This window comes from Gossypium arboreum, chromosome 5, assembly GCF_025698485.1.
Source record: "Gossypium arboreum isolate Shixiya-1 chromosome 5, ASM2569848v2, whole genome shotgun sequence".
Lineage (NCBI taxonomy): Eukaryota > Viridiplantae > Streptophyta > Magnoliopsida > Malvales > Malvaceae > Gossypium > Gossypium arboreum.
This window is the reverse complement of record NC_069074.1, coordinates 10,680,882-10,697,463: the sequence shown is the minus strand read 5'-3', so window position 1 is coordinate 10,697,463 and position 16,582 is coordinate 10,680,882. Positions and strand designations below refer to the sequence as shown.

The 16,582-nt window shown below is 32.7% G+C and overlaps 1 protein-coding gene and 1 non-coding gene across 2 annotated transcripts; one reads left to right on the top strand and one right to left on the bottom strand.

The window, feature by feature from the left end:
• Positions 1-3,504: 3,504 nt before the first annotated feature.
• On the bottom strand, positions 3,505-11,363 carry LOC108453612 (casein kinase 1-like protein HD16). Its single transcript, XM_017751817.2, has 16 exons — positions 10,430-11,363; positions 7,141-7,272; positions 6,968-7,041; positions 6,815-6,884; positions 6,652-6,707; positions 6,474-6,545; positions 6,158-6,252; positions 6,008-6,074; positions 5,789-5,918; positions 5,453-5,671; positions 5,136-5,278; positions 4,734-4,908; positions 4,511-4,601; positions 4,268-4,425; positions 3,992-4,180; positions 3,505-3,904 (listed from the first exon to the last, which is right to left on the bottom strand). Exons 1-16 carry the CDS (start codon positions 10,856-10,858, stop codon positions 3,845-3,847), a joined length of 2,160 nt encoding a protein of 719 aa, XP_017607306.1. The 5' UTR covers positions 10,859-11,363; the 3' UTR covers positions 3,505-3,844.
• Positions 11,364-13,781: 2,418 nt separating this feature from the next.
• Positions 13,782-13,854, top strand: TRNAK-CUU (transfer RNA lysine (anticodon CUU)). The gene has a single exon. It is a non-coding gene; the product is annotated as a tRNA-Lys (tRNA).
• Positions 13,855-16,582: the final 2,728 nt, after the last annotated feature.

Below are 16,582 nucleotides of genomic sequence, written 5' to 3'. Positions count from 1 at the left end.
TCACCCCCAACAGTTTTGGATTTGTTGAAAATGATGTTGGAAACAAACTTCAACCTACTCCATCCACATGCTCTACATGTTTTCTCTTCTAGGATATATATATATATATATATATATATAGATTACTATCTAGAATCAGAAAGCTTGCTTGATATCTATATAAAACAAATGACAAATGATACATTATTTTTTAAATTTAAAAATATCGTAATTTAAAAATGAAGATGAAATTATAAATGTTAGGACTTACTATATAAATCTCAAATTTATTTCGGATCATTTCCTTAAGATGATTTTATAAATCAAGCGTATTAAATTTTCGATTCATAATCAATTTCTTTTTAACATTGTATATTTTAATTAAAACATAAAACATTAAACACCAACATGGTAACCAAACACAATGGCATGGTAGAAAAATATTTGCGTAATGAAAAGAGTGCGGTGGTTAGGTCGATGAAAGTCAGATCAAATGAGGCAAAAAGGGTTGTTTTTTTAGGTAAACCTTCCATATTTGTATAAGAAAGAAAAAGAGAAAGGCTTATCTGCAATCTTTATAATGTTTGTGGTCGAAACATTGTATATAGCAATAGCATGTCTATTACTCGTTCTTATTTTATTCTTTTTAGTATTATTAAATCCCTTAATTGAAATTTGTAAGTTTTTTTATATATATATATACATAAATTCATTCATTTCTTCATTCTAAACAATTTTAATTAATCAAAATATTTGATATAAGTACTCTTTTTATCTTTATTGTTAAAAAATGTAATGAGAAAATTGAAAGTGATTCATTTGATAGGCAATAGATCTAAGAGATTCAAGTGATTGAGTTAAGAGAAGAGAGACTGTAAAGAGTTTTAGTAGAGCTTAGCCAAAAGAGAAGGATAGAAGATAGAGTCTTCCTCTTACGAGAGATATGAGAGAGAGAATCTAAAAGGAACATAATATGCCATATATCCTCTTTTAATTGGTGGATTTGTCATTCAAAATAGATGTATTGTTAAATTGGTTAACAATGAATGACAAGAGTCATTGGTTAAAATTGACATGAACTTAATTTTAAAGGAGCATGAAAATTTATACACTATTTAGAGTGACAACAATTATAATAATTCTATCTCGTTCTATCAAAATAATTGAAAATATTAAATAAAAAAATGGTATTCCACATACCATCTAATAGTATTGCATTCCATCCCAATAATATATTGGATTCACTTTGAATAATCCCTAATCATGGACAATTATTGAGAATGCAAACATAAAGATTGGTTTATGAGGAATTTTGGAGCAAAAGTATATAGAGTGGGTACATTGCAAGCAAAAGAATGCTAATTTACAACTTTCAATATCATTAGAAAGTCAATAGGAGTAGAAGTAAATTTTGGATTTATTCAAATGGTTTGACTGCAACCCACCCTCCAAAACAAGACTTGAAGAAATAATCAAAAGGAAGTTGAATCAAGTGGTTTATCACTACATTTAAATAATCCCTTGTTGGATGAATCATTGACACTTTGTTAGGTGGCTAATCAAAGTAAATTTATCTGACACCAAAAACTTGGAAATATAAAAATTAGGGTAGAGGTATAAATTTGATGTTGGACATTGGGACCCATTTTTTACCCGTTTACAGATTGGGTTGTTTCTCTTTTTTCTGTTTATGTTAGGAAATAGATGTAAAAATGAAAAAGAAAAAGGCAGTAACTTTAAGATATTCAAAGTCAAAATTTTCAACTGGGATGGTTCCAAATATGTTGACAAGGGGATATGTACCGTCAGCGTCAGACTCCATCAGACTCAAGACTCACACCATACATTAATTTTTGCAATTCTGAATTACTTAAAATACTCAAACTATTCTTTTGAATCAACAATGCATCTAATTGTAGTTAATGTAAAATTAGTGAGAGAGATAAAATTATTTATTGTAGTACTGAAATTAAATATTATAATATAAGATAAAAGAAAATTAAACGTATTATATTAGAACACATTGTAACTCAACTTTATTTAAAAGGAAACATTAGAAGAAAAATTTAATAGAAAAATCATTTTCATAGTTTATTATGATTACATAATTTATTAAATTAAAAATTATTTAATGATAAATATAAGCAAAGCGATAATGAACTTATATATGAATGTTATTAAATACGATTTGATTTCTAAATTTATAATTTATAATTATTTTATTCAAAGATAGAAATAAAAAATATAAATAATTAAGAAAAACAAAAGAAGTTGAAAAAAAAAATACTGGGTTGGAAAAGGATCTTAATTAGGTTTGTACTAAAATCAAAATTGTAAAGATCAAAGGTTGAACAATGGGGAAATATTCGGATTCCATCATATGTTGTTAGGTGAAAGCTTTTACTTGTAGTATGAACATGAGATTACAGTATGAAGAAGTGGTTGGTGAAAATTACCCTTGCCTATTTAATATCTCATTCCCATTATTTATGTTCATGTTTTAGTTTGGTTAGTAAAGGTGAAAGAAGTGGGTAGTTCATCTTCCATCAGGCACTCGTCACCTACGAATTTCATTACATCATCATGACATTCTTACAACTAACTCAGGATTGATCCACAAGTTTTGTAATAAAATCATCAACTTGACTTTTAACCGGTATTGCTGATTGTGGTTCACATGATCCACAAATAAAATACCAGGCCACAGATAATAAGCATGGCACATCTGATATAACTGCCATGGAACACAATAGAAAAGAAAACATGTGACAATTAATTTCTTAAGAAACCAAAACCCATAATTTGAAATGGACTGGTTAAAACAAACGAACCAGATGCTGAGAACTTGTCTTAATTTTGACAATATTTATCATCAAATTCAGACACCAAAAAGTCCACACTGTGATCATAGTCCATACGATTCACAGAAAAGAAAAAGTTGGTGCTGTGTTCATTGTCGTCCTCAAGACATTTTATTTCCCCTAGAATGGAAAAGCAAGAATGACCTAAGGATTTATAGGTAATGATAGTGATTAATTTAATTATTAATATTAGAGTCTATTGCTAATTCAATTCAGAATTTAGGTTCTTAACCACTTCATGCAATTTATTTGCCGATTAATTGTTAGAATCTTTGGTAGTTCATACACACTACTTTCATAACCATAAATGATTTATTATCTATTATTACCTGTCAAATATGTTGTACGGGTTTCTATCAATGCTAAAATTTATTTGAAGTATTTCAGTATCACTTCTAAAAAAAAGCTTCTTAATAATAATTTACCCTATGGTAAATTTGAGCACCAATCCGTTAAATGTTTTTTCTCATTAAATAATTTACCCTTGTATATGGTGATCACGATTTATATCGATTTGTCTTCTCTGACCCCATTCCACAAAAAACCTTGGTTTCCATCAAAGAGCCTTTTCATCAGACATTACCTTCGTAGGATCAAAGCAGAGCATTGGCAAATGTTTCATGCCAAAAAAGCAAACCAACAAAACCAAATAATTATGAGAAGCTTGTCATTAGAACCTGCCCTAAACCAAGTTGTACTTATTAATCAAAAGACTATACATAGTTAATAAGGCCCCATCATTTTGGGCTTTTTGGGGGGACATCAATTGAAGAACATTCCATACAATAGAATGGAGAGAGGGGCGCAACACCAAAGTTAGTACCTTCTATATTTTAGTTACAATAAATAAATCAAAAAAAGATTAAAAAGCCTGTACTGGTCAAAATTTCTCTAAGCCTAAAGAGAGCAAATTCAAAGGGCCGAGAGTTCCAGCTTTTATCATATGGACAACAGAGCAATGTCTCCAGGGTGAGTGGAGACCCTGACCAAAGATTTGAGAAACCTCATGAAACTGTTCGCCCATAACAGACAGAAGCTATGTATAGATTTTTTGCCCACTTCTCCTGCGAGATCATGAATAAATTTAGAGACACCGAAAATAAATTAGTCATATAGAAAGCCAAAAGTTGCAAAATTTATGCGTATTTCACCTTTACATGCGTGCTAGGAAATGCTGAAGTTCTAAGAGTTTCCTGTGTTTCATCGGTGGGCCTCCTCCTTGGCACGCTAAGAACAAAAGCAGCCTGATCCCAAGTTGCTGCTGTAGCCGTTATACGATACCCATTATCCCACCGTCGATGGATTCCTTCACTAGGATAAAGGAAGTCCAATTCAACAACCTGGAATTAAAATACAATAACAATTTGTTATACACGCTTCTTTTATGGTGTGCACTTGGATAAAATGTCAGTTAAATTTGTGAGCACCTGGTCAGAAAATCCAGCACCTCGGGACATTACTACCCCCCATCTGCTACCAGAAGTGGCCATTGAAGTGACATGGAAACCCTCTCTCCATTTTTTGTTAATCCACTTGAAAGGAAAGGACTCACTCACTTTATATGACTGCTGCAAATACGAAGTACCTGAATGCAATAAATCAAAGCTAAGCATGAGGAAGCCAAAGAGATCCAACCAAGAAAATCTGATATTGGAGCCCTGGACACTAACCTTTTGACATTACTACTAAGGAGCCCCCATTTGTAGCCCCTGCTATTGCACTGATATAATAGTTCTTCTCCCACTGCTCCATTATCCATTCCTTCAGCCACAGCAAAACATTCAAATCAATCACCACTAGAGAATTGCAAAAAGCACATAAACAAAAAATAATGTACACACATTAAAGCTAGAGATTTGCTCCACGTTAATAGAAAATACAAAAAAAACGTACCTTATGAAGGAAATATGGAGAGAGTTCATACACTTGTGCAGAGAACCCAGTCCCAGCATCCATTATAAGGGCCCATAGATTTTGACAGGAAGCTACACTGCTGATAAATAAGCCATCCTCATTTCCTTTTTCAATATGCTGTGCAAGCCTTCCATCTGCCACATTATAGTGATACCTGCAACCAAATTACAAATGAAACTCACATTTTTTTATAATGACGCAATGAGATCACTAATTATTCACAAATAGAGTTATAATGGAGAAAGATGAATAAGGCAAAAATTAAAATGAACCAAGGTCTGAAACCTACCATAAAAAAGCCAAAAGAATGATAGGTTCAATTAGATCATAAAGCAGTCCTAAAACTGAAGTAAAACACAACAGATAACCTGAGACATATACCTTTGCTTCATTGGCCTACGAGCATTGTAAACACTAATCCATTGCGTCGCTGGCATGCCCAAACGAAGCTTCTTTTTTGGTTGTTCATCTTCCTCCTCATCCATAGACAACCGGCCTCTCTTTTGACCAACTTGATAGATAAGCTTCAGAAGAGATTAAAAAGGAAAAAAATGCCAGGTATGTCAAAATTCACTTGCCCAGAAAAGGGCATGTAAAATTTTATTTGTAATAATTAACATTAACAATATTTACTTTGAAAGCATAAAAAAAGCCTGGTTCAAGATATATTATTTATATCAAGAAAGAATAACATATACCTCCAGTGCGCCTTCTGTGTTAATTGGACGGATATCCGGATTTGGACCTACAATACCATCAAAGAGAGAGATATATTTGGCATAATTAGGTTCTTCATCAAACTTCAAGTTGACCACATGTTCAACAAACTGTTTAAAAGGCGCCGGACAGAAGCAACACAAGGCTTCTGGAGATGTTGACATCTTCTTCTTACATACAAGGAAGCCTTTATTCTCTCCCTGACATCATGTTAAGAACAGGTTAAAAAGAAAAAAGAAACACTTACAAGATTATATGCATGACCAATTGCGAAGAAAAAATTGGAGTTAACAAGGTTGATAGTATGGGAGGCCAACCTGGTATCCTTGCCAAGGCAAACGACCTCGAAGAAGGAAAATAAGTGTATATGCTAGAGATTCTAGATCATCTCTCCTGCTACACGTTCTCCCTAAATGAGCATGCACACTAGCATAACGGACTGTTCCCCTAAAAAACAAATGTGTACCTTTACGTAAGATAGCCAAGAAATTTACATTAACACCTTACAGTAACCTTGATGTTAGCAGTTGTAGTACCTAAAAACATCCGGCCTCTGATCATATTCAACATGCAAACCAGTTGAGCTATCTCGCCACCTGGTTGCTGTTTTGCCAAAACAGGTCAGGATTGATGAGGAATTAATTTATCTGGGAATACATAACAAAACAAAGGATATTACAAATTACCTAATCCAAGATCAACAAGAAATAATTTCTTTTCATCAGGAGTTCCCGTAGGACCTAGAAGAAAATTCTCAGGCTTTACATCTCCATGCACATAGCTGTCCAAATCATCAGAGAAAAAAAAACCATTAATAAGTTTGAAGAAGCAAGATACGATCAACTTAAGAACAAAGATTTTTAGCTGGTATAAGAGATAGATTATCATTGGAGCAAGAGAAAGACCCTTGCTAAGCTATGCAACAATCACAGGGAAGGGATGGGGATACAATACTTCCAAACACAAGAAGGGCTAGGGGGTTTCAGGGATTAATTTGTTTACCCTCTAGAGTGCATTTTCTCCAATATTGATATCGCTTCAATAGCAATGCAAGCAACCATTTCTATGGACATCCTGTAGGTAGTAAAGAACATTTCCTAATTAAGCAATGAAACATAAAAAAAATATTAAACCTACTAGCTGGTAAACGATTAAATAATATTAGTTTACTAGCACTCACGTATGAGAGTTATTATTCCAAACATCCCACAGACTTGGACCGAGCATATCCATAACCTGCATAAATAAAGGGATTAATCAGAAAGCAATTGAAAGCCTAAACAGAAATAGCAGGCCAGATTGAAAAGGAAAAAGATGAATGAGACAATAGAATGCACACATACCATAACGTAATAGTCACCTTGACGACCCTTATAGTGAACTCGAGGTATACCATGACTGCCACCAAGAGTGCTGCACCAATGAGGAGTAAGTAAATATTTGTAAATATAACTAATTTTAAATATATATATAATAAAAAAACTGCAACCACTCACTTGTAAACTTGCCACTCATACGGTGGTCCATAGTTACATCCTTTGCTACTTCTATGCTCAAATTTCAAGGCAACCTAAAACAACATATGGAGTGTAAAGATCAAACTCTTTGTTATTGTTAAAGAAGATCAGATGTCATTTCTACAAAAATGGAAAATGAATCAATCGCATACCTCTAGAGCCCCAGAACCATTTCTATCATTTGTATTTGAGGCTGAAACACGCCGACCGACACAGACCTGTCCAAAGCCACCCTTGCCCAACTTCCTCTCAATTCTATACGCTGGGGAACCTCCAACCTGAACCTGCAGCAAGGTAAATAAGAAGGAAGAACCTAACTTTCAGAAGACATTATGAAACAAAAAGTTCTAACAAAATCATTATGCCATAAATAGTAGATCCAAGTGTATGCAAGGTAAATAAGAAGGAAGAACAGTACAAGCATGATGATAAGGCAACAGAAGACACAGTAGAAACTATCAAAACATCTTGCAATTTTCTCTTATTTATCTTACTGAAAACGTGATACTAAAAAGAGGGCAATAAAAGCAAGAATACTAGTAGCCAACCCCGGTTTAGTAGAGAATGGGCAGAAGATCATAAGTTTTTCTTCAAGGAAATAATGTAGCATAACTAAAATTAAATGCAAATATGGTGTTAATTAGAGGTGAGCATTCGATCGAGTCAAGTTGAATCGAGTGAAAAAAGTTCGAGTTAGCCGAGTTGATGAATCCTATTTTATCAACCAAGCTCAATTTGAAAAGTTTTCAAATCGAGTTGAGTTATATGAAATTTGAGTCAAGTTGAATCAAATATATTTGTTCGAGTTAGAGATGGTGAACTCTTATCATCAGATATATATATACCACCAAAAGACACTTTTATTTCTACTTTTGTATAGTTAAAAAAGAAAGGAAATAGTTGCTCTATTAGCCTGACAGTATTCAAAGCTAATGGTCATTTTAATCATCAAAAAGCAAAAAAACTCACTAGCAGGACAAGATAAAAAAGGATCCAAACTTTAATGTGCCTGATTTAATAATATCATTTCTTCTTTATTCTTCACAGAAACAATGATGAACCAATAACTAAGCAAACAGCTTTACATCACAAATTCTGACACTTCACGAAGCAAAAGCAAATACCATTCATAACAGCATTTCTAATAGCTAAACTCAAATCAGAACTCGCAATTTAAAATTAAGCTCAAGTTCGATGAAGTTCTATTATTCTAGTTCGAATTGAACTTGGAGATAAAAACCAACTACTTGAACTTGTGAACTTACTTGATTAGCCTAGTTTATCTAATAAAAAATAAGTTCAACCACAATACAAGACTTCGAGCTCGATGTACCTGAGCTTTTGTTAACATACAAAATGTTTTTTGACTTTTTCATATACCTCTCGCAGCAAGCTACTCTAATTCAAATGGATTAAGGTTTCAAATAGCAGTGATGAACCAATGACTAAGCAGACAGCTTCACATCACAAATTCGACACTTTACAAAGCAGCAAATACCATTCATTAGAACCCTACTAAAGCATTAATTTATTGAAATCCAAGCAGACAATAAATAAAAGAACAAATGCAATAGCACCCGGCAAGGATTCGATATGCACTACAGAAAAAATAACAAAAGCAAATTTCGTTCTGATAATGGGAAAATAATAATAATTAATCACTTTCCATGTACAGAATCAACAAACTTCCAAGTCCAGAAACATGGAAAACAGAAATGCTTCGGTTAGTAAAATACCCAAATCATAAATTCCTCAAAAAAAGAATCAGATATGGCAAATCAGAAGAAATGAGTTAGGATTAAAATAATGAGATAAGAGTAGGTTTTCCGGAGCCTAATACTTGGTGAAGAGCCTTCTCTCTGTCAAAGTGGCGATAAGCTTTGATCTTGAGAGAGATGGTGTGAGCATGAGAGCGCTGTCGTTGTCAGAATTGGAGGAGGATAACGGCAAGGAGACCGTTCTGTGGATCTTGTGAGCAGAAAGTTTAGCAGAAAAAAAATCTAGGGTTCCTAATTCGAGGTTTTCAGTATGGTCGGGAAAGAAATTAGAAAATGGCAATGGACAGAAAGTTTGGCAGAAAACGTTAAGTTCTAACTTTCAACCATAAGAGTAAAACGACGTTGGGTGGCAGGTTAAGGCTTTAAAATTGAAATTACTCCTACATCCAAAACGACGCCATTTTGGTTATTCAAGTTGTAAAAATTTAAGTCGACTCAAACTCGTAAATTGAATTTTTTTTTCAATTTTTGCAAGTCGATTCAAGTTTTGCTCACCCCTAGTGTTAATAGGTGGCATTATAGCATAATATAAAAGTACTGAAAAACCATAGATGCATCCTTGCTACATATCCCAATTGAAAAGCCAGCACATGAACCATCCATTGATATGATAATCATGCCAATGGGCATAAATCAACATGACCAAACAGAACAAAGAAAATCTTTTGTATTCAGAGCAACTGAGGCTATGCGAAGAGAAAAAGTAAAACAGCAATAGAAAAGAATACAGTCGATGAGAAAGCATATACCACGACAATATTAGAAAAACTTATTCTTTCATCGTAGATAGGTGACCAAAATGATATAGTGATCATACTGCTTTGGGAATTGTGCTGTCAGAATTTTATTTGGTTACTCCACATCTACCTCAAACACTTCAAATATCAAAACTTCATTTCCTACATTATAACTGCAACTCTAATATATGGACAACATCTCAATCTCATTTAACAAAACTATTAGCCCAATAACAAGCTTTAACAGGATCAGTAACTACAGCCGTATTTATATCCGTACCACTTTTCAGTTATAACTTCTATCTGGTAACACCGAAAAGGGAAAACTAAAATATTCCACCCTAAATTCAGTAAAAGACAATATTATGTCCATTTTTTAAACACATTCCCTTCTTTTAATTTCACCAAGAATTCTCTATATATTTCAAATAGTTAAATCTGTGTTCATTGACAAACCAGTACCAGGGTATAGAGACTGTTTTTCTCACTCAAGTTTGAAGGTAACTGTACGGTACCCCTAGATGTGGAAAGATCTGTAATTTTAAATCACTGCAAAAGCTTGAAAAAACATGCCTTATCTCAACAATTGGTTGTCTTCCACAATATACCAATCTTATGCAAAATATCTTAAGTCCACTAATTTCCAGAAATGCATAAATATATATTCTATAAGAATTTAAGAACAGTTTCTTTTTCAGTAATGTAAAAATGATATACTTTGAACACAAACATGGAAAATGCTAATAAAAAAGGGGAAGTTGGGACCGTCCATTTAAGTCTAGATTGCAACGAAAACGAAATCAAGGTTAGTAAAAGAAATCCTAAAATCAAACTTATTCTGCATAAAAAAAAAATAAATGAATAAATCTACCAGCTTGAAAGCAATATAATACCATAAAGAAGGAACTTCTAAGGGAATCTCAAACCTTTTCAGGAAGCGGCGCGGTGCTGCCTTCATCCTCACCAGCATTACCCTTATCTTTTCCCCGCCCTCCTCCGCTATTGAATTCGTCCATCGGCTTTTCCCCGACTTCCTCTTTCTTCTCTTCCTCTAAAATCCTATTCTTAGTATTCTTCTCCTCTTCTCTAACTGCCGCTTCCCCAGCCGCCGCGACAGCTAACTTCTCGTTGACCTCCTGCGCCCGCGGTTTCTTATTCCTGTTGTCGCCTTCGTCGTTGTTATCTTTTTCCAGTGGCGAAGCTGCTGCTGCGGCCGCCTCTTCTGCCGCCCTCCGCCGCCGCCTAGTCCTCGTCGCAATCGCTTCCCCCGCCTCGATCGGATTCGGCAGTTGTTGCTGCTGTTGCTTCTGTGCTGCTGCCCGTCCCCTGCGTGCTCCGCTACGCAGTACCGGCATCGTTCATTCTTCTTCTCCCTCAATTCTCATCACCCAAAAGGAAAACCATCTCTTTCTTCACTCGTCTCTTTCTTCTCCGACTGATAGCCCAATTAACACCAATTTTCAGAGGAAAAGAAAAGAAAATAGAAACGCTCAAGAATTATTATAATTATTATGTAAATAAAATAAAAGAAGGGATGGGTTAAAAAGCACCGAACAGATAGAAAAATCGACGAATAGAAGAAAGAAAGAAAGAAAAATTGGAGATTCGATGATTGTGAAATTAGCGAGATCTGGCTCTGTAAACAAAGAAAGTGAAGAAAAGGCTTTTTATTTATTTTTAATTTTTGTTTTATTTCAGTTTTATGTGGGAAATTGTAGGTCGTTGATGGAGGTAAATAGACGGTTGGATTAGGGTTTTGTTTTTCGATTAAAATAATTAGAATTGGAAAAGAGTGTTAAATTACTGAAAAGGAGTTGAGAGTTTTATAATACTTTTACTTCCTGACAAAACCTTGTCCCCCGCAACGACTGTGCTACACTGCAACGTGTTTTTCTCCTTTTTATAATATTAAAATTAAAATTCTGGTTTGAAGTGTGGTCATGTTGGTGCGGGTTTATGGCACTCATTGGATTGAGGCCGGCGAATTACAAAAAATTAAAAGATCTTCTGCTCTGCTGTTCAACTCATGGTTTTATGGATTTTGTTAATATCAATGTTTCTGTTTTTAGGCTCAAAGAATGTTATGTGTGTGGGACAGAATTAGCAGAATTTTTAATATTAAATTTATTAATATTTCAACAAAGAGGACTTGTTGGTGGGGGAGTGTCAATTCCCCCGGTAGAGAGTCGGAGCTAACCTTTGACTTGATCACAAAAGATGACTTATCACTCAAAATCCTATTTTCGTGCTTTCTCAAGAAAAATAAGGGAAGGGATTTTGAGATTATGTTAAGTGCAGAAAAATGTTATGACATGGGAAAATAGATTATAATGGATAGTGATACGTTTAAAAAGAAAATTATTGCTCATTATGATTTTGAAACTTGCTTGAAACTTCTTGAAAGGAATAAAATATTGTTTTAAGGAAAGAAAAGCAATGAGAAAGCCATAATAGGGAGCATCAAAGATGCAATTCAATTGAGATTATTAGGAAGAAATGTATTAAGTTAGATTTGAGTTCTTGCATTATTGGTATTAAGAAAAAATGAAATTGTAATCTTATTTTATTTATTGTATATTTTATTGCCAACCTTAGAATAATTCAGTGGAATTTCATTTGAATTAGAAATTTATAAATATATGAAAAAGTTGTTTAAGCCATGCTAGGGTAGTTGATTCTGTTAGTAAAAGCCTGTAAAATGTTGTTTGTTGAGATTATGTATAGTCTCTATATTTTTATCCCTTGACTCGCACTTTTCTTTTTTCCTGTGGCTCTTTTTCTTATTTTTGTTTGTATGCTCTGAAATCTGATTCATCTGTTACCATAATATTTTTTTTGTATTTTTTTCTTTACTGCAAAACGTAAATAATCATCAAGCCGCGTTTTATCTTCAAGGTTCATTTATTTGTAATTTTTTTACACATTAAAAATAGGTGGAGTGAATAAAACCTTAAAGATGGTGGCTTGATATGCACCTTGAAGTCTTGTCTTATTAATTTATTTTTTCCTTCGTGTTCCATTCGTGTGTTCAAAACTTACCTCACCAATATTTCAGAAGTTTCACACCAACCGTACTTGATGTTGCAACATTAGTCAAGGCTAACTCCAATTCTAATAAAAAGAAGACACGCTCTTAATGCAGCTATTATACTTATTATACCTTACGTAGCGTACCTTGCGGACCTCACAAACCTGACAACATATCCATAAGAGAACCCGACACATGTCTCTCAATGAAGCTAACAACACGGCGAACCTTAAGTTAGACATCTACATTAAGATTACATGAGGATCATGCGAAGGCTCAAGAAAATTATTTGCCCCTTCTTCTTAAAACTTCTTATCCTAGTATATAGAATCACCATCACTGCCAAGAATATCAAATCAAACTTCAATGTCAATGGCCTTAGGACACATAGCTAAACTTGTCCACCGCTATAAAAAATGTCATGCAAACAACTTATACAAACTACGTACAAACCATTTCTTCTTGAGCTCCCAAACTCTCCACAGAAAGATCTCCTTCCTAACCTTCACCTAACTTTCCATTGTATAACCATTATCTTCTTCCCTTGTTCACCTCACCGGTTAACAACACCTTATTTGGTGACAGTAAGGACAAGTGCTATAATCCGTACGGTTACCCTCCAAGTTATCAACTAAGCGCATGACCATCAAACAAGGTTGCTAGTTGGACAACCTCACAATTTCCTTCAGCAAATCAAGTTACCGCCTTGACCCAATGCAAGTCCCTTGACTCCATCACAATGCAAACAACTTATAGCTATGCTTTCTAGCTAATTGATAGTTGTCTCCACATCTGACATTACAACGTCAGTTAGCATATCCGTGAAGGGTATGTTTATTCTCCTGTATCAGTAGTTTCCATTAATATATTGAGATGTAGTCATGTATCTTACTCAAAGTCTTTACTTGCTTATCTTGAGTGTGTTGAGAATGTGTCTACCCATACATTATTTAGGTAGAGCTTGTGCTTCTCCAGAAATCACTCTACATGGTGTATTTATCATTCTCAAAGTCACATCATCTAATTCAAAATCAATCGTGCATGATTCGAAGAGTTTGCCAATTTATTTAATTAGTTATGGTAGCAATTACCTTAACTCTATTGTGTATATATACCTACAATAATGTTATTTAGTTTCTTAATAAGAAATAATTTGTTTTGCTTGACTGCAGATTAAACAGAACTAATCCTTTTCTAAATTTCCTGGATTTAAATGTTTAAATATATTACTTCACAATCGAAAACCAACAGCCCGTCTAGCTCAGTCGGTAGAGCGCAAGGCTCTTAACCTTGTGGTCGTGGGTTCGAGCCCCACGGTGGGCGTAAAGCATTATTTTATGCGATTGGACTGTTTTCCTTTTGGGCCGAATGATCAATAATACTGACTCCCTCGATGCTCCAAACCGGTATATGGACCTGCCCACCAATTTAATGGTACTCCCGTTATATGATGTTTCTTCTTATCCACTCTCTTTTTTTAAGAAATTAATCCATTCTTAAATCTTAAAATGTCTAAAATTTGGAATTTATTGACTTAAAGGGATATTATAAAATTTTCTGACCAATTTAATTAGAGAAATATCTTTTTTTATCAGGTTTTTTTCTTTGATAACCCTCTCCTTTTCCTAAAAACCTCATAAAAAAAGATTTTAGATTTGGTGTCAACATTAAACTTAATTCTAATTCAAATCATTTTCCACTTGATTTGAAAACATTATTTTGTTTTACTTTTAAAATATTATTTTATTTTAATTTAATAAATTTTCTCATCAAATTAAAATAAACATAAAATACAAATTAATTTAGATATTCAAATAATTTTAATTCAATATTAAAATTAATGGTTTTAAAAGCTTTTTTAGTATATTAGCTAAAATGATTAATTCTTTATTCAATTTTTTATACAATATTAAGGATAGAGGATGGAGATAACATGATTTGAGCTCGTACTAAATCAATATCTAATAAGAGTCTGTAACCATCCCTCTATTGAAATCAAGATTAAAAAAATCAATTGTTATGCATATATTAATAAATATAAAATTTTGGATTAATACGATAAAGATATTAAATTAATCCAAGAATTTAAATACAAAGAAAGCACCAAGTGCTTTAACTTAACTTGTCCATACATATGGAGTACCTAGTTTATCTTCCAATAACAATCTATTAACCTGTAAATCAGGAAATTCAATGTTATCTAATTCCGAATTTGAAGAAGGGCAAGATCACGCCAACCAATCGGTTACCTTATTACCTTCCCTAAGAACATGTTGGAACTTCACAAATTGAAAAGAACCACATACTTCTTGTATCTTCTGAATAAGTGTCACCAATAAAATATTCTCCAATTTATCCTTAATTATCTCCAACGCATGCAAGCAGTCACTCTCAATAATTACTTTGCTATATCTCTCGGATCGTGCTACTTCTAACCCATGTAAAATAGCCCACAATTCAGAATTAATTGCAGATTCCCTCCCAATGAATCATTTAAAACCATATACTCAATTTCCATGTGAATCTCGAACGACATCATCGATTGTCGATCCATTACTACCAATCAATCTATCCGTATTAATTATTAATTTTCATCCAACACGCACTAGGCGGCTACCATTTGCCATGTAAAATTGTGACTATCTCTCGTTACGCCATACCTTCTCACATTGTTACATATATTAATGGCAAAACACTCAGTACTCCTCACTATCTCATTAGCATTACCATCATAATATTGGTATCAATATAAAAAATATAATATATTGTGAACATTAAAATAAGTTTCTTAAACATAACCGATTAAATGAAAGCAAAATTTGGATAAAGGCAATTAATTTGTAAGTGAAGTGAAATTCAGCTTCTTATTGCATCATGTAGTCTTGCATTAGATATCAAGTGTTGCTAAAAACACTATTCAACATTATTGCTTTGATATGATCAATTATTTGATCCCAATGTGGATAAAAGAAATTGGTTGTAATCCATAAATCCTTTTGTCACTTATATCAAACCCTTTACTTTCCTTAAAATGATCTATAAACCATATACTATTTTGATGTTTAATAAATTGAAATGGGAACATTGTGGATAAGGATATGAACTCAATTCATTTTCTTTTAAAAATGAATTAAAGTTTAGAGAATCTGTTGCTCTTCTTTTCTTGACGAAATATTATAATTTCTAAAAAGAAAGAAACTAAAGTAGTTTATCATTATTTGAGAGCCAACCTGCAAATCTCTGCAAATACTAGTGTTTCTCCTTTTGAGTTTCTATTTCTTATAACAATTCCCACTTTCTTTTTTTCTTTTTAGTTTTGGATAATTAGAATAAATTTCTGTATTATTTATAAGTTATAGATTTAATTGTACACACTAATTTGATTAATAAATTTAATAATTACCTTTTGAGTCAACATTAAAATTTAAAACTTTTTTCTTTTTCTTTTAATCAATCGTATACAATTTAAATACCATTTATCTTTTCTATTATCTTTATTCGATTTAAATAATAATATTAATTAGATATTCAAAATAGTTAAATGTTTAAATTTATTGAATTTTTATTTGTTATGAAAATACAAAATTACGAAATTAAACAATAGTTAAATATGTAAGTTATTTTGATATTCGAATTTATTATTCCTATAAATAATACAGATTTGAAAGATTGATACAAGAGGATTTACATTAACTTCAAATGTAGATAACACAATATATTATTCATTGTGGCTCTAAAATAGGGTTTATAATTTTTAAAATTAGTCATTTTGATTAAAATAATTGTTGTTAATACAGGAGGACGTAAGTTTGAGTATGCTGAAACGCATTATGAGTAAGAATTATGAATAATTCTAGGTATTATAAAAAAATAGAATTAAAACTTATAATGAGATTGTTAAAAAATAATTATTTGAATTAATCAGTATCATTAAAAAAAATTTAATCCCTTAATTCATTATTAATGTGACACATTAATCCGTTGAGTGATTGACACGTGACTTTTTTTATTTTACTTTTGATTAAAATTACCAACTTCTCTACAATTAGTG